Source organism: Canis lupus, chromosome 7, assembly GCF_048164855.1.
Source record: "Canis lupus baileyi chromosome 7, mCanLup2.hap1, whole genome shotgun sequence".
Lineage (NCBI taxonomy): Eukaryota > Metazoa > Chordata > Mammalia > Carnivora > Canidae > Canis > Canis lupus.
The window spans coordinates 58,243,606-58,259,075 of record NC_132844.1 but is presented as its reverse complement, the minus strand read 5'-3'; the positions used below and the strand labels follow the sequence as shown (position 1 = coordinate 58,259,075).

Sequence of the window (15,470 nt, the reverse complement as noted above, 5' to 3'; positions counted from 1 at the left end):
GTGAGGCATGGCTTAAAGCCCAGAATTTTAATCTTTGTCTTCACAAGGTGTTTGTCTTGCACAAAACACTTGGTTTCAAGCCTCACTCACATGGGGGGTCATCTCATATTTTTGAGGGAGTATCATCTGAGAGCAGAGCTACCACTTAGCACACTTTCCCTTGTATACAATACAGTTGGCCCATAAATTCATTCTGGACACTTGGGGCCTGGGTACTGGAAGGTAGCTTGAGAATAGGATTCCCTTTTGGGAGTAGGAAAGCTCACTCCTCCTAGAATTTTCCAGAGGAATTGATGGAATCACCAGAATTTGAATGGTAAGAGGTTAATATATGGCATTGCATTCTGGCTTGTGCTGGTGAGTGAGCTGGGACATTTGTTTTCCTGTCTCTTCAAAGATACAAAATAAAGACTTTGCATGTGACAACATACTCTTAAAAGAGAATGGAAAGAAGGAAGGTCAGCAAGCAACCTTTGTCCGAAGGCCAAAATATTTGCTATAGTTGTCTCCCACAAAATCACTTTAGTGTCATTATCATTAGATTTTAGTACAGTTGGACTTTATGACTACATTCCAAACTGTGATTCAAGTTTGAATTCAAGGGGCCAATGTTTTGAAAGAAAGGAGAAGCAATTCAAAAGAAATGGAAAACTTAAAGTCAATTAGGACAACCTCCCCTTCTGGCCAGAATGGAGGAAAAGGATCCAGACTTACACTTATTAATGAGAAATTTACTTTAAACAACTAGTTATGCAAACCAACTATATGAAGTGATGGTTTTTGAACATTGTAGATAGGCAGCTTGGAACCCAAATAGAGCCTGATTGTCTCTCTCATCTGAATACTAGAGGGGATAGAGCTGTAGAGAGAGAGAATGAGAGAGAGGGAGGGAGAAACTACCAAGTATGGGGAAAGAACTGGAAATGAGTAGGAGAAACAGTCTTAGGATCTCACATAGGACTTGTAGTAGTTTGGTTCCCAGCTATCAGAGTGGAAAGACCTCCTCGAACACATTAGATAGAATCCTCAGGAGGATATTGCTTTAGTAATGGAGCTAAATTAGCTCTAAACCATTTCTAGGATGGGACTTAAGGACTCACCTTTACAAAAATTGTAAGTCAGCTCCAAAAGGATCAAATTAATTCCAAGTAACTTAGCTGCATCTCAAAATAAAGCCTAACATTACTTAAAGACACACAACAAAATCCAGTATCAAACAGCATAAAACTCATAGGTCTGGCAGCCAAAATCTATTACTAGACTTTGCAAATAACTAGGAAAACATAATTCATAATTAAAGAAAAAGCCAATCAATAAAAATAAACTCCATATCATATATATGGATATATAGAGATAAGATGATAGAATTAGTGTACAAGGATATTAAAATTATCATTAAGAATAGACTATATTTAAGAAGGTAGAAGAAAACATGAATATGATAAGGAAAGAATTGGCAGTAAATTCAATACTTAGATTAAATCAACAAATACCTTGAGGGGCAAGATTGACCAAATTCATCCACAAAGAAAAATATCCCTGGATATCTCTGTATCTATTAAGTACACTGAATTTTAAGGGAGGGAAAAACCTTCCCACCAAGAAATCTTTAGTGAAGATGCCTCCACTGACAAATTCTATGAAACTATTAAAGAAAACAGTATCAATTCTACAAAAGCTCTTCCAGAAAACAGGAGAGGAGGAAACACATTCTCAACTCATTCTATAAGGTCTGCATTATCCCTATAACAAAACCTGACAAGTAAATTGAAAGAAAACTACAAAGAAAAGAGAAAACTACAGACTAATTAATATTCCTTATGAACATAGACGAAAACATTTTAACTAAATTGTAGTAAGTCAAATCTAGCAATCTATAATGATAATAATAAATCATGATGAAGTAAGGTTGACCCTAGTAAGGTTGGTTTAGCACCTGAAAAATCAAAGAATTTATTTCACAGTAACAGAGAAATCACACGAGGAGTGCCTGGGTGGTTCAGTCAGTTAGGCAAAAGACTCTTGATTTTGTCTGGGGTCATGGTCTCAGGGCTCATCATGGAGTCTTCTTGAGACTCTCCCTCTCTTTCTGCATCTCCCCCTGCTTACCCATTCTTGCTCACTCATGCTTGCTCTCTCTCTCTAAAATAAAATCTTAAAAAAAAAAAAAGAAAAGAAAAACCGCATGATAACCTCAAGTTTGGCAAAATTCAATAGGCATTCATGCCTTTAAAAACTTTCAAAAAAACTAGGAGTAGAAAGGAACTTAAGACATCTGTGAGGGATACCTGGGTGACTCAGTTGGTTAAGCATCTGCCTTTGGCTCAGTTCAGGATCTCAGTGTCCTGGGATCGAGTCCCACATGGGGCTCCCTGCTCAGTGGGAAGTCTGCTTCTCCCTCTGCCCCTCCCCTTCTGCTTTCTCAAATAAATAAATAAAATCTTTAAAAAATACATCTGTGAAAAGCATATAGTTAACATCAACCTTAATGAGGAAAGATTGAATGTTTTCCTTCTAAGAATGGAAAGCAAGGAAGGAAGGAGTAAAAGAAAGAGTACAGATTGGAAAGGAATAAATAAAGATGTCCTTTTTTTACAGATGACATGAAAATATAGAAGAAAATCTTTGTGATTTTGGGATAGACAATTATGTCTTAGAAAGGACAGAAAAAGCAGAAACCATAGAGGAAAAACATTGAAAAGTGGACTTCTTCAAGATCAAAAACTTCTCTGTTCAAAAGACACAGACTTGTAAACTATTTGTAAAACACTTATCTAATAAAGAAATTGTATTGTTACTATATAAAAAACTCTTAAAATTCAATATAAGAAGATACCATATAAAGTAATAAAAACTGAACATCACTCATAATCAGGGAAATGCCAATCAAAACTACAATGAGATGTCACTTCCCATCTGTCAGACTAGCTAAAATCAAAAACACAAGAAACAATAGGTGTTGGCAAGAATGTGAAGAAAAAAGGAATAGTTTATACTGTTGATGTGAATAAAAGGCAATACCATCACTGTGGAGGACAGTGTAGAGGTTCCTCAAAAAGTTAAAAATAGAGCTACCTTGCAATCCAGTAATTGCACTACTGGGTTTTTACCCCCAAATACAAAAACACTAATTCAAAGGGATACATGCACTCTTATAATTAGAGTGGCATTATTTACAATAGCCAAATTGTGGAAGTAGCCCAAGAGTCCATCGATTGATGAATGAATGAAGTAGAGGTGGTGGATATATACAATGGAATATTATTCAGTCTTAAACAAGAATGGGATCTTGCCATTTGCAATAACATGGGTGGAGCCTGAGAATATAATGCTAAGTGATATAATTCATTCATATGTGTAAATTAGGAAACAAAACAAATGAACATAGGAGGAAGAAAGAGAGACAGACAAACCAAGAAACCAACTCTTAACTATGGAGAACAAACTGATGGTTCCAGAGGGGAGGTTGGAGGGGGGATAGGGAAATAGGAGATGAGGATGAAGGAGGGCATTTGTTGTGATGAGTACTGCATGTTGTATAGAACTGTTTAATCACTATATTGTATACTTGAAACTAATATAACACTGTATAAGGATGCCCAAGTGGCTCAGTGGTTGAGCATCTGTCTTTGGTTCAGGGTATGATCCTTGTCACGAGATTGAGTCCTGCATTGAGCTCCCTTTGAGGAGCCACTTCTCCCTCTGTTTATGTCTCTGTGTCTCTCATGAATAAATACATAAAATCTTAAAAAAAATAACACTGTATGTTAACATACTGGGATTAAATGTTTTTAATGTAAATTAAAGCTGTAAGGAAACACCACTATACATTTACCAATATGCCTAAAACTTAAAAGATTGAAAATACTAAGTATTTCAATACTATGGAAAGAAAGTGACTAGAAATCTCATACAAATTATGGCAGTCATTTGGAAAATAATTTGAAAGTTTTTAATAAGGATAAATACCCACTGACCATATGAGCCAATAATTCTGCTCCTAAGTATTTGCCCAAGAGAAATGAAAACATAGTCAATACAAAAGCTTATGTGTGCATGTTTACAGTCACTTTATTATTATAGCCCCAAAGGAGAAAGAACCCAAGTGTCCATCAACTGATGAATATATGAACAAATTGTGGTGTATTCATACAATGGAATACTACTTAGTAATAAAAGGGAGCTATATATATAAACATGGATGAGTTCAAAAGCATAATGCTAAGTGAAAAAAACCACACACAAAAGATTATACAGAGTTTAACTCCATTTATATGATATATTTTTTTAAGGTTTTATTTTATTTATTCATGAGACGCACACAGAGAGAGAGAGAGAGAGGCAGAGACACAGGCAGAGGGAGAAGCAGGATCCCTGCGGGGAGCCCGACGTGGGATTCAATCACAGGTCTCCAGGATCACGCCCTGGGCTGAAGGCCTCGCTAAACCACTGAGCCACCCGGGCCGCACTTATATGATACTTTTTAAAAAGCAAAACTACAGCAATAGAAAGAGGATCAGTGGTTTCCAGGAGTCAGAGGATGGCTGGGAGGAGATTCATGGCAAATGAACAGGAGGGAACGTTTTGAGATGATGGAAATGTTTTACATGGTGAGTGTGGTGGTTGCTACACAATTATATACACTTGTCAAAACTTATTGAAGTGTACACTTAAAGTTGCTAGATGTATGCAAATTATACCCCAATAAATTTGCCCCAAGGAAGGAAGGTACGGAATAGGGTATATGGTAATATCATAAGTATTAAATAAAATGGAAAAAAAGGAGAGAATTTCAAATATTGGACATACATATATATGCTGGAATGTGCACAGCATATCTCAAGAAGTATATACATGAAATTTTTAGAATGAATTGCTTCAGAAATGGAAATGGGGTATCTGAGTGGGTATGATGGAGGAGAGATTCCATTTTTTCCATCCTCAGATTTTGAATCATGCAAATAACAAACCTATTTAAGGGGGAGAAAAGTTCCAAAACCTAATATTATTCAGTATGATTTGAGTCAAAATCCTGTTTCTATGTGAGAACATCTTTCTTTGTTACTCATCATTTCCTCCTTCCCTTATTTTAAAAATCACAGGACTGCCTAAGAGTAGGTTCAATATATACTTCAAAGTATGGCAAAAATATAAACTCAAGACGTGACAGATGGAGGGTCCCCATGGGTTGGAGACAATTTTACTGTAGGGTAGAACAGAGTTCTGGGCATGGCAGGTTAGAACCAGTGGGGCTTCTTGGGCTCATCTCATACAACCGTCCTTTCTACAGGTGAGATATCTAAGGCCCAGAGAGTGCATGTGACTTCCCCAATGTTGCACAGCTAGTCAATGTCAGAATCCAGATGGGAATCTAGCTCCTCATTCTTATTACAGAAATAATACCAGGAGATCAGGTATTTGAACCACACCATGGTTCAAAGTAAACGTTCAGTAAATAAGAATTTCCCCTTTGGTTCTTCCCTCTATATCAGCTGGTTTCTCATCAGAACTCACCATCCACCCACCCCTACCTCAAAGTGAAATATCAATGGAGGCAGCGTCATAAGAGCCTTTGCTTTAACGCTGAGCACATTTCCCAGAAAAATACAAATAAGGTTTTTCTTCAGAAAATAACTTAACTGCTCTCCCCATATCCTGTTCAATTTCAGTCAATTTGACAAATATTTAAGAGACCCAACTATGGGCCAGGATCCATGCTAACAGTGAGTGTACCTACACAGGTGAGTAAGATGCGGCCCAGAGCACGTTCTCTGTGGAGCTTTCAGACCAATGAAGAGCAGCCTGGATGACTGCAATATTAGGTGACACCTGCTAAGATGGAGGTAAGCACTAAGGGAGTATCACACAGAACAGCCTGGAGGTTTAGAATTGGCTTCCCAAGGTATTCAAGGCCAGAAAGATGAATGGAAGTTGGTCAGTTGACAGAGGGGAGGAAATGCTATAGACAGAGGAGTCCGTATAGGCAAAGCCAGCTAGGGCAAAACAGCATCCAATTCGCAGGGAGCTCGGCATTCCTGGAGCATAATGAATGAGGCACAATGTGGAGGGTGCTGGGACCAGAGAGACCATTAGGCTGTTGGGTCAGGGCTGGGGTCCTGCTCCAGGGTGGACTTGATCACGTTGGCAAGGGGCAGAGCTTAATGCAGAGAAGTTAAGTGTCCAGTATGCAATTTTGTTCCAAGAAATGATCTTAACTCCATTTGGTGAGTGAAAGATACCTGAGAGTTCACTTTACTCTGACCAACATTTAAGGAATCCCTATGACAAGTCCAGCAGCCCACAGGACACTGTGCTGCAGAGATAAAGGAAAATGTGGCCCCTTCCTCAAAGACCTAACAATCTGGCCAGCTACTCTTTAGAAAATGGGAGCCCAGAAAAGGATCCAGCATCCACTAGTCCAGCATTGTGCCCCTCCCCCCAATATTCTGATTGGCAGCCCCTTCCTGGCCAGTTGGTGTTCTCTCCCCCAGTGTTGACACTACTCACTTTCTCCTGGTTAATGTGTTTGGTTTGGCTTCTATGTCTATTGACAGACTGTGTTTGGTCAATTATATGGATGCAGAAGCATAAAGGCAGACCCAGGAACAAGGACACATTGCATTAGCTATGGTGACATTGTTACCACAGGGGGCTCCTTGTACTGTTTAACACTGACAGCTGCGGGAATCCTCAAGTCCCTTGATTCTAATGTTCCTTCAGAGCTCAACAAATCAAATTAAGCACTCAGAATATTGGCTTTCTGCCCAGCTTCAGAATGATGTTAAGAACGTGCCAGGCATTCTCATCCATGTCTGGGATCTAATGAGATGAAGGTGCAAACAGTCCACTGACTTCTCACAGAACCCCTTGCATTTGGTGCAAATATGGATCCCAGGAGTGGCTGTCCGTGTTCCCATGCTTCAACTCAACTAATTCCTACCTGCAGGGGCTGTAGTGAGTTAGAGTGCCTCCCTACCCAAAGATAGGTCCAACCAGAACCTATAAATGTGACCTTGTTTGGAAAAAGGGTCATTGTGGCTGTAATTAAATTAAGGATCCTGAGATGAGATCATCCTGGATTAGGAAGGGTCTTAAATCCATTGACAAGTCTTTATAAGAGAAGAGAGGCGAGAGATGCCTGGGTAGTTTAGTCAGTTAAGTGTCTGCCTTCGGCTCAGGTCATGGTCTCAGGGTCCTGAGATCAAGCCCTGTGTCATTGTCAACTCCCTGCTCAGTGTTAGCTCCCTACTCAGTGAGGAACCTGCTTCTCCCTCTCCCTCTGCCACTTCCCCTGCTCCTGCTCTCTCTTGAGCATTCTCTCTCTCTCTCAAATAAATAAATAAAATCTTTAGAGGAGAAAGCAGAGACAGACACCAGATAGAAGTCCATGCGATGATGGAGCAGAGCCTGGAGAGATGCAGGCCCAAGCCATGGGATGCCAAGAGCCACCAGAGGCTAGAACAAGCAAGGAAGGACCCTCCCCTAGAGCTGTCAGAAGGAATAGGACTCTGCCAATACCTTGACTGCAGACTTCTGACCTCTAGTGTTGTGAAAGAATAAATTCCTATTGTTTTAAGCCTCCTGGTTTATGGTCACAGAGTCTCTATGAAACTAATACAGGTGCTTGGAGCACCACTGGGCCAGTCTTCCTCCTGCTGCATTGCCCTGAGCATCCTGGGGGTAACTCATTTCCTTCCTTCCTTCCTTCCTTCCTTCCTTCCTTCCTTCCTTCCTTCCTCCCTCCATTCCTTCCTTCAACCATCATTTAAGTAGCCATGGATTGGGTATATGAGTATATATAAAAGGCAGATCTTCCTTCAGGGATTCACAGCTAAAGAGACAGATGCAGACACAAAGAGGTTATCCTAACATTCAGTGTTACAGGCTGAATTATGTTCTCCCAAAATGTGTATGATTAATACTAATCCCTAGTATCTCAGAATGTGACTGTATTTGGAAACAGGGTCTTTAACAAGGTAATGAAGTTAAAATGAGATCATTAGGAAAGGTCTGGTCCCATATGACTGGTTATCCTTATATAAAGAGGAAATCAAAAAAAAAAAAAAAAAAGAGGAAATCAGGACACAGACACACACACAGAAAGGACCATGTGAAGACACTGGAGGAAAATGACTATCTACAAGCCAGGGAGAGAGGCCTTGAAAAAAGCCAACTCTTTCGACACCTTGATTAAAAAAATGAATTTCTTTTGTTTAGGCCATGCAGTAGAGGTACTTTGTTATAAGAACCCTGGAAAACTGATATGTTGAGGTAAGAGCAATGAACAGCACCAGAGGAGACTCAGTCCAGCCCTACCTGGAGGGGCCAGGAGATGCACCTGCAAAATATGACTTCTGGGACAGTGGGTTACCTCCAGAAAGGATAGCATTAAAAGGGACAGCTTGAGCAAAAGCCCAGGCTTTACACGGTATGAAGGGTGCAGTAAAATACAAGTCAACATTTTTTGAGGCAAAGAGTGAGTGGGGAGTAGCACCTGATGAGGTAGGTCTTGGCTGCAAGCCTGACGGAACACAAACACCTTCATAACATATTGTCTTCCTTCTGGCCTTTTTCCTGGAGACAGTGGGGAGCCACTGCAGAGCTAGAAAAAGGCATGGGCAGATGTGCTCTTTATGTGGACCATTCTGGTCACTATGTGGGGGCTTCTTGAGAGGGAGATGAGCCTAGAGACAGAGTGACCAGTTGAATAACTGTGGCCAGAATGACGGTGGCCAGTGGTAGCCAAGCTGGAGAGACGAAAACATTCAGGAGGTGAAATTGACTAGACCGTTGGGAAGTGAAGATGTGGAAACCTACGTTAGTCAAAAGTTTTAGTTTGTATAAGTGGTGATACTGCACACTAAGGTAGTTGTGGCTATGTTGACGTGAAGCTTGCAAGGGAAAAATGTCCAAAAATGTCCCCTAGAAAACAGGTGGATCCTAGTATGGAAGTTATGTTAGAATATACTACATTGCCTTCATTTTCAGAGGTGACATAGTCCCCACATGATGAATCAGGGACTGCTCCTTCATTACTCTTTCAGGAGGGTTTCTTCACATAGTTTCTCAAGATACTAAAAGGCTTAGAGCAAGGAGCTGGTTGGAAAGAAAAGGCATTAATTGGGTCACTCATCACACATTCTACTTCCTCCCACATGGACGTACAAGACATGAATACCTAGGTAGGGCAAGTGGAATCCATCACAATGATAAATAATGTTGAGGGTTCATGAACCCTGTTGAGATTACCTTCCACAAAAAAATTTGCATAGACTTTTAGAATGTTCCAGAACCTCCTGAAGCACTTCTGTGAATATCCAGCATCCGAGGCTAGGAATGCCGATATAAAGGGAAGTGCCCTGGATTTAGAGGCCAAAGTCCCAGGCTGCTACTAATTTGCAGGCAGCCATGGGCAAGTTTGTGGGCCCCGCTGGGTTTTAATTTTCTTGTCATAGCACCAGAATTCTGTGACCTCTTTGACTGATGGCATTGGTTCACAAAGCAAACTAATTCATATGGCACCCAGAAAATTATTTTGAATAAAATTGGGATTTGACTGTGTTCCCAGCACCCTAATTAAGAGGAAATTATGATAAGAATAGAAATCTTTGTTCAAACCTGCTCATTGCTCCATTTTTTATATATGCTTCATTTGCCCCATGGAAGATTGGGCCTATGCAACAGGCTCAGACTTGTCTCTTCTCACGGTGTTACCAACTTGACATGCCTTATTATTGACACCAGGGATCATAGAATAGGAAGACCTTTACAGGGCTCCAGCCATTTCTAGACATGTAAGTGCTAGCTACAACTTTTAAGTAGTTCAGATCGCTGCGACAGATCACACAAACACATTTTTTTTTTATTGGAAACTATGCTAAAACAATATCAATAAAAACTTTGTGCTGAATCTATATACTCTCCAGACCAAATATAACCAAACTAGATATACACATAGATAATATACAAATCAGCATCACACTGACTAGCTTTTTCCAGAAATTTATGTGTGCGTAGCCAGGTATCTAAATATTGGACATACCCAGATGCTTAGTTGAATGAATAAATTAACAAAAAAATATATAGCTAATCATTATACGCAATGGGTTTACATCTAAATGCTTGAACTCGTTTTAGAAATGAAGCTTGCAAAAACAAAACACGAAAACAAACAAAAAGAAATGAAGCTTGCTACACGTCTGTTTGGTCCTGATCCACACAATAAGTGACAATGCTATTTAATTTGCTTAACCGTCACTGTAAACATTGCTTTACTCTTGATCTCACTCTCAGTTGCTTTCAAAATAAACTGCAAGCCCCCCAGTTTGCCATGCAAACTACTTTCCTAGGCCTTCAATCTCATCATCTGCTTGAACCTATGCATACCTCTCTGCTCCAGCCAAACAGATGGAGTCATACACATGTTGGTATTTGCTGTGCCTTTGCTTATGCTGAACCCAATGCCCACAATGTCCTCATTGGCTCCTCAACTAAGCCACATAACAATATCCCAATCCAGCCAAATTTCCCTCTTTTCCTCAATAAGATTTTATAGTTTCTCACCTGCAATGATGAATTTTTATTTGCCCCCCAAAAAACTTTAGCTTTTGAAAACCCAGGAAGTTTAAGGGAGGTGGACTGCAACTCTCACTAGAGACCTTTTTCCCCCACTGGATCTCAGTAAATGACCAAGAAGCAACTATTTATTTCCTTTTATTATCTTTAAGAATTGTGTTTCTCTGTCTTCCCTTACAGGACAGTTGGCATTAAGACGTGGTGTGTTCATCTCTTATCCAGTACCTGGCATGTAGTTAGTATGTTGTAAATGTTGAATGGATGGATAGATGGCTGGATGGTAGGAAGGATGGAAGGAAGGAAGAAAGGAAGGATGGAGGGAGGGAGAGAGGAGAGAGGGAGGAAAGATAGTGTATGAGTGATACGAGCACATTTTCTTGCTCATGTGGTCCTGGAGAAGAGGTCCATAGGTGAAATGGGAATAACATCTCCATTCACTCAGTGGCTCTGGTCAAAACCCTTAGAGTCAGCCTTGGCTTTTCTCTTTTTTTATGTCACATCAGCAGAACCTCTGGGGTCACTCTTCAAAGCCATTGTAGTCCTACTTTGTGCTACCTCCATTGTGGTCACCATTGGCCAATCCACTATCATCTCTTGCCTAGTTTTTCACCTGCCTCCAAACTGTCCTTTCTGCTTCTATTTTTTCTTTGTTACAGTCTGCCATCAAAAGGGCAGCCACAGGGTGCCTGGGTGGCTCAGTTGGTTCAGTGACTGACCTTGATTTCATCTCAGGTCATGGTCTTAAGGTCATGGGATCAAGCCCTGATTCGGGCTATGCACTCAGTGGGAAGTCTTCTTGAGATTCTCTTTCTTCCTCTTCTTCTGTTCCTTCCCCAATGCTGTATCTCTGTCTGTCTGTCTGTCTCTCTCTCCCTCTCAAATAAATAAATCTTAAAAAAAAGAAAGCCAGCTCCGATGACTCCCCATATCACTCTGAGTGAAAGTGAAAGATCCTCTTCCACATGCTCTGTGCCCATCTCCATCTCTCTGGCCTTACCTGCTGCTACCTTACCTCTCTCACTCCCCCACTCCGGCCACCCTGCCTCCTTGACTTCCCTCCTCACTGTCACTCTGTCCCACTGTGGGAAGCTGAATAATGACTCCCAAGTATGTCCATGTCCTAATTTCCAGAACCCATGAGTGTTGCTTTCTGTGACAATAGGGACTTTGCAGATGTGATTAAGTTAAGGATCTTAAAATAGAGATTATTCTGTATTATCCAGATGGACCCAAACTAATCACAAGTCTTTTTATGAGATGCAAGAGGAATCAGATCAGAAGAAGGCAGGATGAGGAGAAAAGCAGGAAGAGCCACTGTGATATGATGTGAGCCATGAGCCAAGAATGAGGACAGCCTCTAGAAACTAGAAGAGGGAAAGAAATACATTGTTCCCTGAGCCCCCAGAAAGAACACAGCCCTGCTGACAACTTACTGTTAGCTCCATAAGACTTATTTCAGATTTCTGATCCCCAGAACTAAAAGAGAATAAATTTGTGTTGTTTCAAGCCACAAAGTGTGACAGCAATAGGACATGCTCACACCCATTATGCCATGTTATATTTCTTAAAGGCACTATCACCACCAGTAGTTACCTATTTGTCCATCAGTTGTTTTTCAACTACAATGCAAAGTGCAGGGGAGCCAGGACTTTGTTTTCTTCATTGCTGTAAACCAAGGCCTGGCACAATATCCGTTTAATTAAATAAATAAATGATATTTTTTAATTAAGTAATCACCCAACACCCTGAAATGGCTGCACCTCAGTAAAATGTTAGGTAAACCTGCATGATATTTTCACTGGTTTGCCTAGAACAGCTGAAAATGCATGCAAGTGAGTATGGACTTAGATGCAGCCAAAGTGGTCTACACTGAAACAGCTCAGGGAAAGAATAAACCCCAGGACTCCATGGCAACAAGCCCTGCTAAAAAGATGGCGAGCCATAAAGCCCACTCGAGCTCCATCCAAGGTGGGGCATCCAGCATTTTGCCATCCCCTCACCCCAAAGCTGGAAGGAGGAAGGAGCCTGAACAGGTTACACTCAGACTCTCCACTCCCAAGTAAGCAGAGAAGCCCCTGTACTCCCTGCCTTCGTGTATAATTTCCATTCAACACTGAATAAAGAACGGCAGTGGGGATGGGTGGAGGATTGGGAAGCAGGGATTATGACTGCCATTCTTCTTACTGAGTGCTGCTGAGTATCTTTTAAAGAGTTCACACATAGGAGCTGAGGTCTATTAGTTAACAATTATGGAAAAAGAATGTAAACCTAAAGAGTTAATTAGCTCCAATATTTGCTTTCGGGAACTACAGATCTTAAATAACATAGGACCGCACATTACTACCAAGCAGTTTTTCCTGTTGCTAATACCAGCTGGAGACGCCAATATTTCTGTTCCCCCCCACAAACACACTTCTGTTTTGTTCAACACCAGTGGCAAGCTAATTTCTGGTGAAATCAATGCTTTGTCAAATTTACAAATGTCTTGATGTGTCCATAGTGATGACGATGATCATAATGACGACCCACCTTGTCTGTTGCATAAAGTTGCATGGACGATTCTGTCCTGAAAAAGATACGCCTACCAGTCCTCACCGGGTGTGGGATTTTGTGGGTTATTTTGTTTGTTTGTTTGTTTGTTTGTTAACTAATATAACAGTGATGTGGATTTGGAAGTGGAAGGCTGCTTGAATGCACCTGCTTGAATGTCAGTGAGCTCCTCAGTAGAACCTCTCCTGATTCCTTCCTGCACACTTGAGCACTCCCTCCCAGAATACCCACAGCACTGAGCTCCAGCCTCGAGTTCACCAAAATTAACCATGTGCAAGTCTGTCTCCTGCACCACATCGCTGATTTCTTGACATAAAATCCTGCCCTGTCTTCCATACCCCTTTTCCCCACCAAATGCTCGGGTATCTAAGTATGAGTCAAACACTCTGCTAGGTGCTTTTTAAAGACTTCATGATAGAAGAAAGGAGACACAATTTACACACAAAACATCTAGGGAAAATTACAAAGTAAAAAAATCAATATATTAAATTAGCAAATAAAGTATATTTTATTGGAGTTATTGGAAACCACAAAGGAGAGAAATAAGCGTGAACTGAGTGTTATGTAGGTTTATTTTTATCAAGGAATAGCAGTATTTACTAATATGCCATCTTCATACTAAAAAATGTGTAAATATGAATATTGTGAGGGAGTGGATGTTGGGGAAAAGTATTCTGCATTCTTGGTTCATAAAGATGATTTGTCTAGCCCTGAAATGCTTTTTTATGTTTTGATAATATTGTAATAAATAGTCTTTATCACGATGTCAGTATAAAACCAAGATTACCAAAGTTCTGAGTTTATATACCATAAGCATTAAACTTTAACACTGGCTATTAGTATCTTACTACTACTACAACCAAGATCATATTACTTCATCAGATATTTTAGTTATATTGGTGCCAAAAGGGCAGACTCAGTGACAGAGGTAACGTTTATTAACCATGTATCTGAAGTATCTGTGACCTTGGAAATGCTAAGAAGGAAACCCCAGTGCCTGGCCGACTACTGATTTGACTTCCTCTCACAAGACTTGGTTTCATTTTTGAAAATCAAATTGACAAAAAAAGTTTAACCAGACAGAAATGTACTTAACGTCTGTCACACTGTCACAAAGGTAAGGATTTGAACCGCATTTTCTGCTCACTTGTAAGTAAACTCTTAAAAACATGCTTTGCCCGTGGTATATAAAGGTCAGTGATTTGACACACAATTTAAATGTGCTTTCCAATTCTTATACCTTTGAGCAGTCCTGAGTGAACTCTGGCATTGACTATTTAACCAACCTCACTCTTAAATATGTCTTAAGATGACATCATTCATCTTTCCCTGGATGCTCAGAGCAAAAGAAAACCCCAGTTATGCCATCTACACATGCAAGTGTGCCTATGTAGAGATAGCCTTACCTTCACAAACAGGCTTATCTCAGGGTCCATGGAAGTTGATTGATTTTCTTCCAAACCCTCATTAGCAGAATTCCTGGCGACGAAGGCTCTGCCCTCCTGGATGGTGAAGTTTGCAGGGGAAGGAAGATCTTCCCCCATCATGCCTCCATCCTCTTGGGACTCCTCTGGGCCAGTCTCCTGGTCCTGGGTTGCTGAATGTAATTCTTCCATTGAGATGTCGTGGTCTTCCTGCAGCTCACCTGGTTGAAGACCCTGGGACTCAGGACATACCTCATCAGGCAGGAGGTAGTCTGCTGCTTCTGGTTGGGAAGAAGGCAAGCTGTCCTCCTTGCCCCCAGCAACGTAAACTGACACAGAGTCATACTCATGGGTTTCCAGTTTGCTGGCATATACGTGGTTTTCTGTCAGGCATTCATTGATGTTGTCATAAGAAGGAACCTCATTTTCTTCTGGATCATCTGGAAGCTCATAGATGCCTATTCTTTGGACTGTGTCATAGATGTTGTTACTATCTTCATCATTCATGTTCCTGAATCTGATAGATCTTTTGCAGGCAGACCTGAATGAACCAGAAATGAATAAAGGGATAGAGGATACTCCAGCCCCTTGCAGAGGAATCAACAGGCTTTTGAAACACAGCAACTAGCAACAGCTACCAATGATACGTCTCTAACAATCATTTACCAGAGACTTTCATCGGCAAACCACAAGTCCATTGGATACAAGATAAAGCTTACACACTCAGTTAACTCCTTCACTCCTAAGGATAGTTTCAAGCAGACTCTGGGTTTTCCTCACTGCCAGTCACTCTGAGATTCTTTGGTCTGGCAAGAGGTTGAATCATCTTCCTGGTACACATTGAAATTCTGAATATTTAGCCATTTGTCACTAATAGGGCTCCCTCTTCCAATTGTCTCTAAATGTTGACAACATTCAAGA

General features: G+C 40.7%; 1 protein-coding gene across 1 annotated transcript in view; it reads right to left on the bottom strand.

Annotated features, from left to right (window-relative positions):
- The window catches only part of CLIC5 (chloride intracellular channel 5), a 157,221-nt gene extending 142,087 nt beyond the window's left edge, over nt 1-15,134 (bottom strand). Inside the window, exon 1 of the mRNA XM_072832797.1 lies at nt 14,532-15,134. Within this exon, the coding sequence (XP_072688898.1) occupies nt 14,532-15,056 (525 nt within the window). The 5' untranslated portion in view covers nt 15,057-15,134. The remainder of the gene's footprint in view (nt 1-14,531) is intronic.
- Between the last annotated feature and the right edge of the window lie 336 nt (nt 15,135-15,470).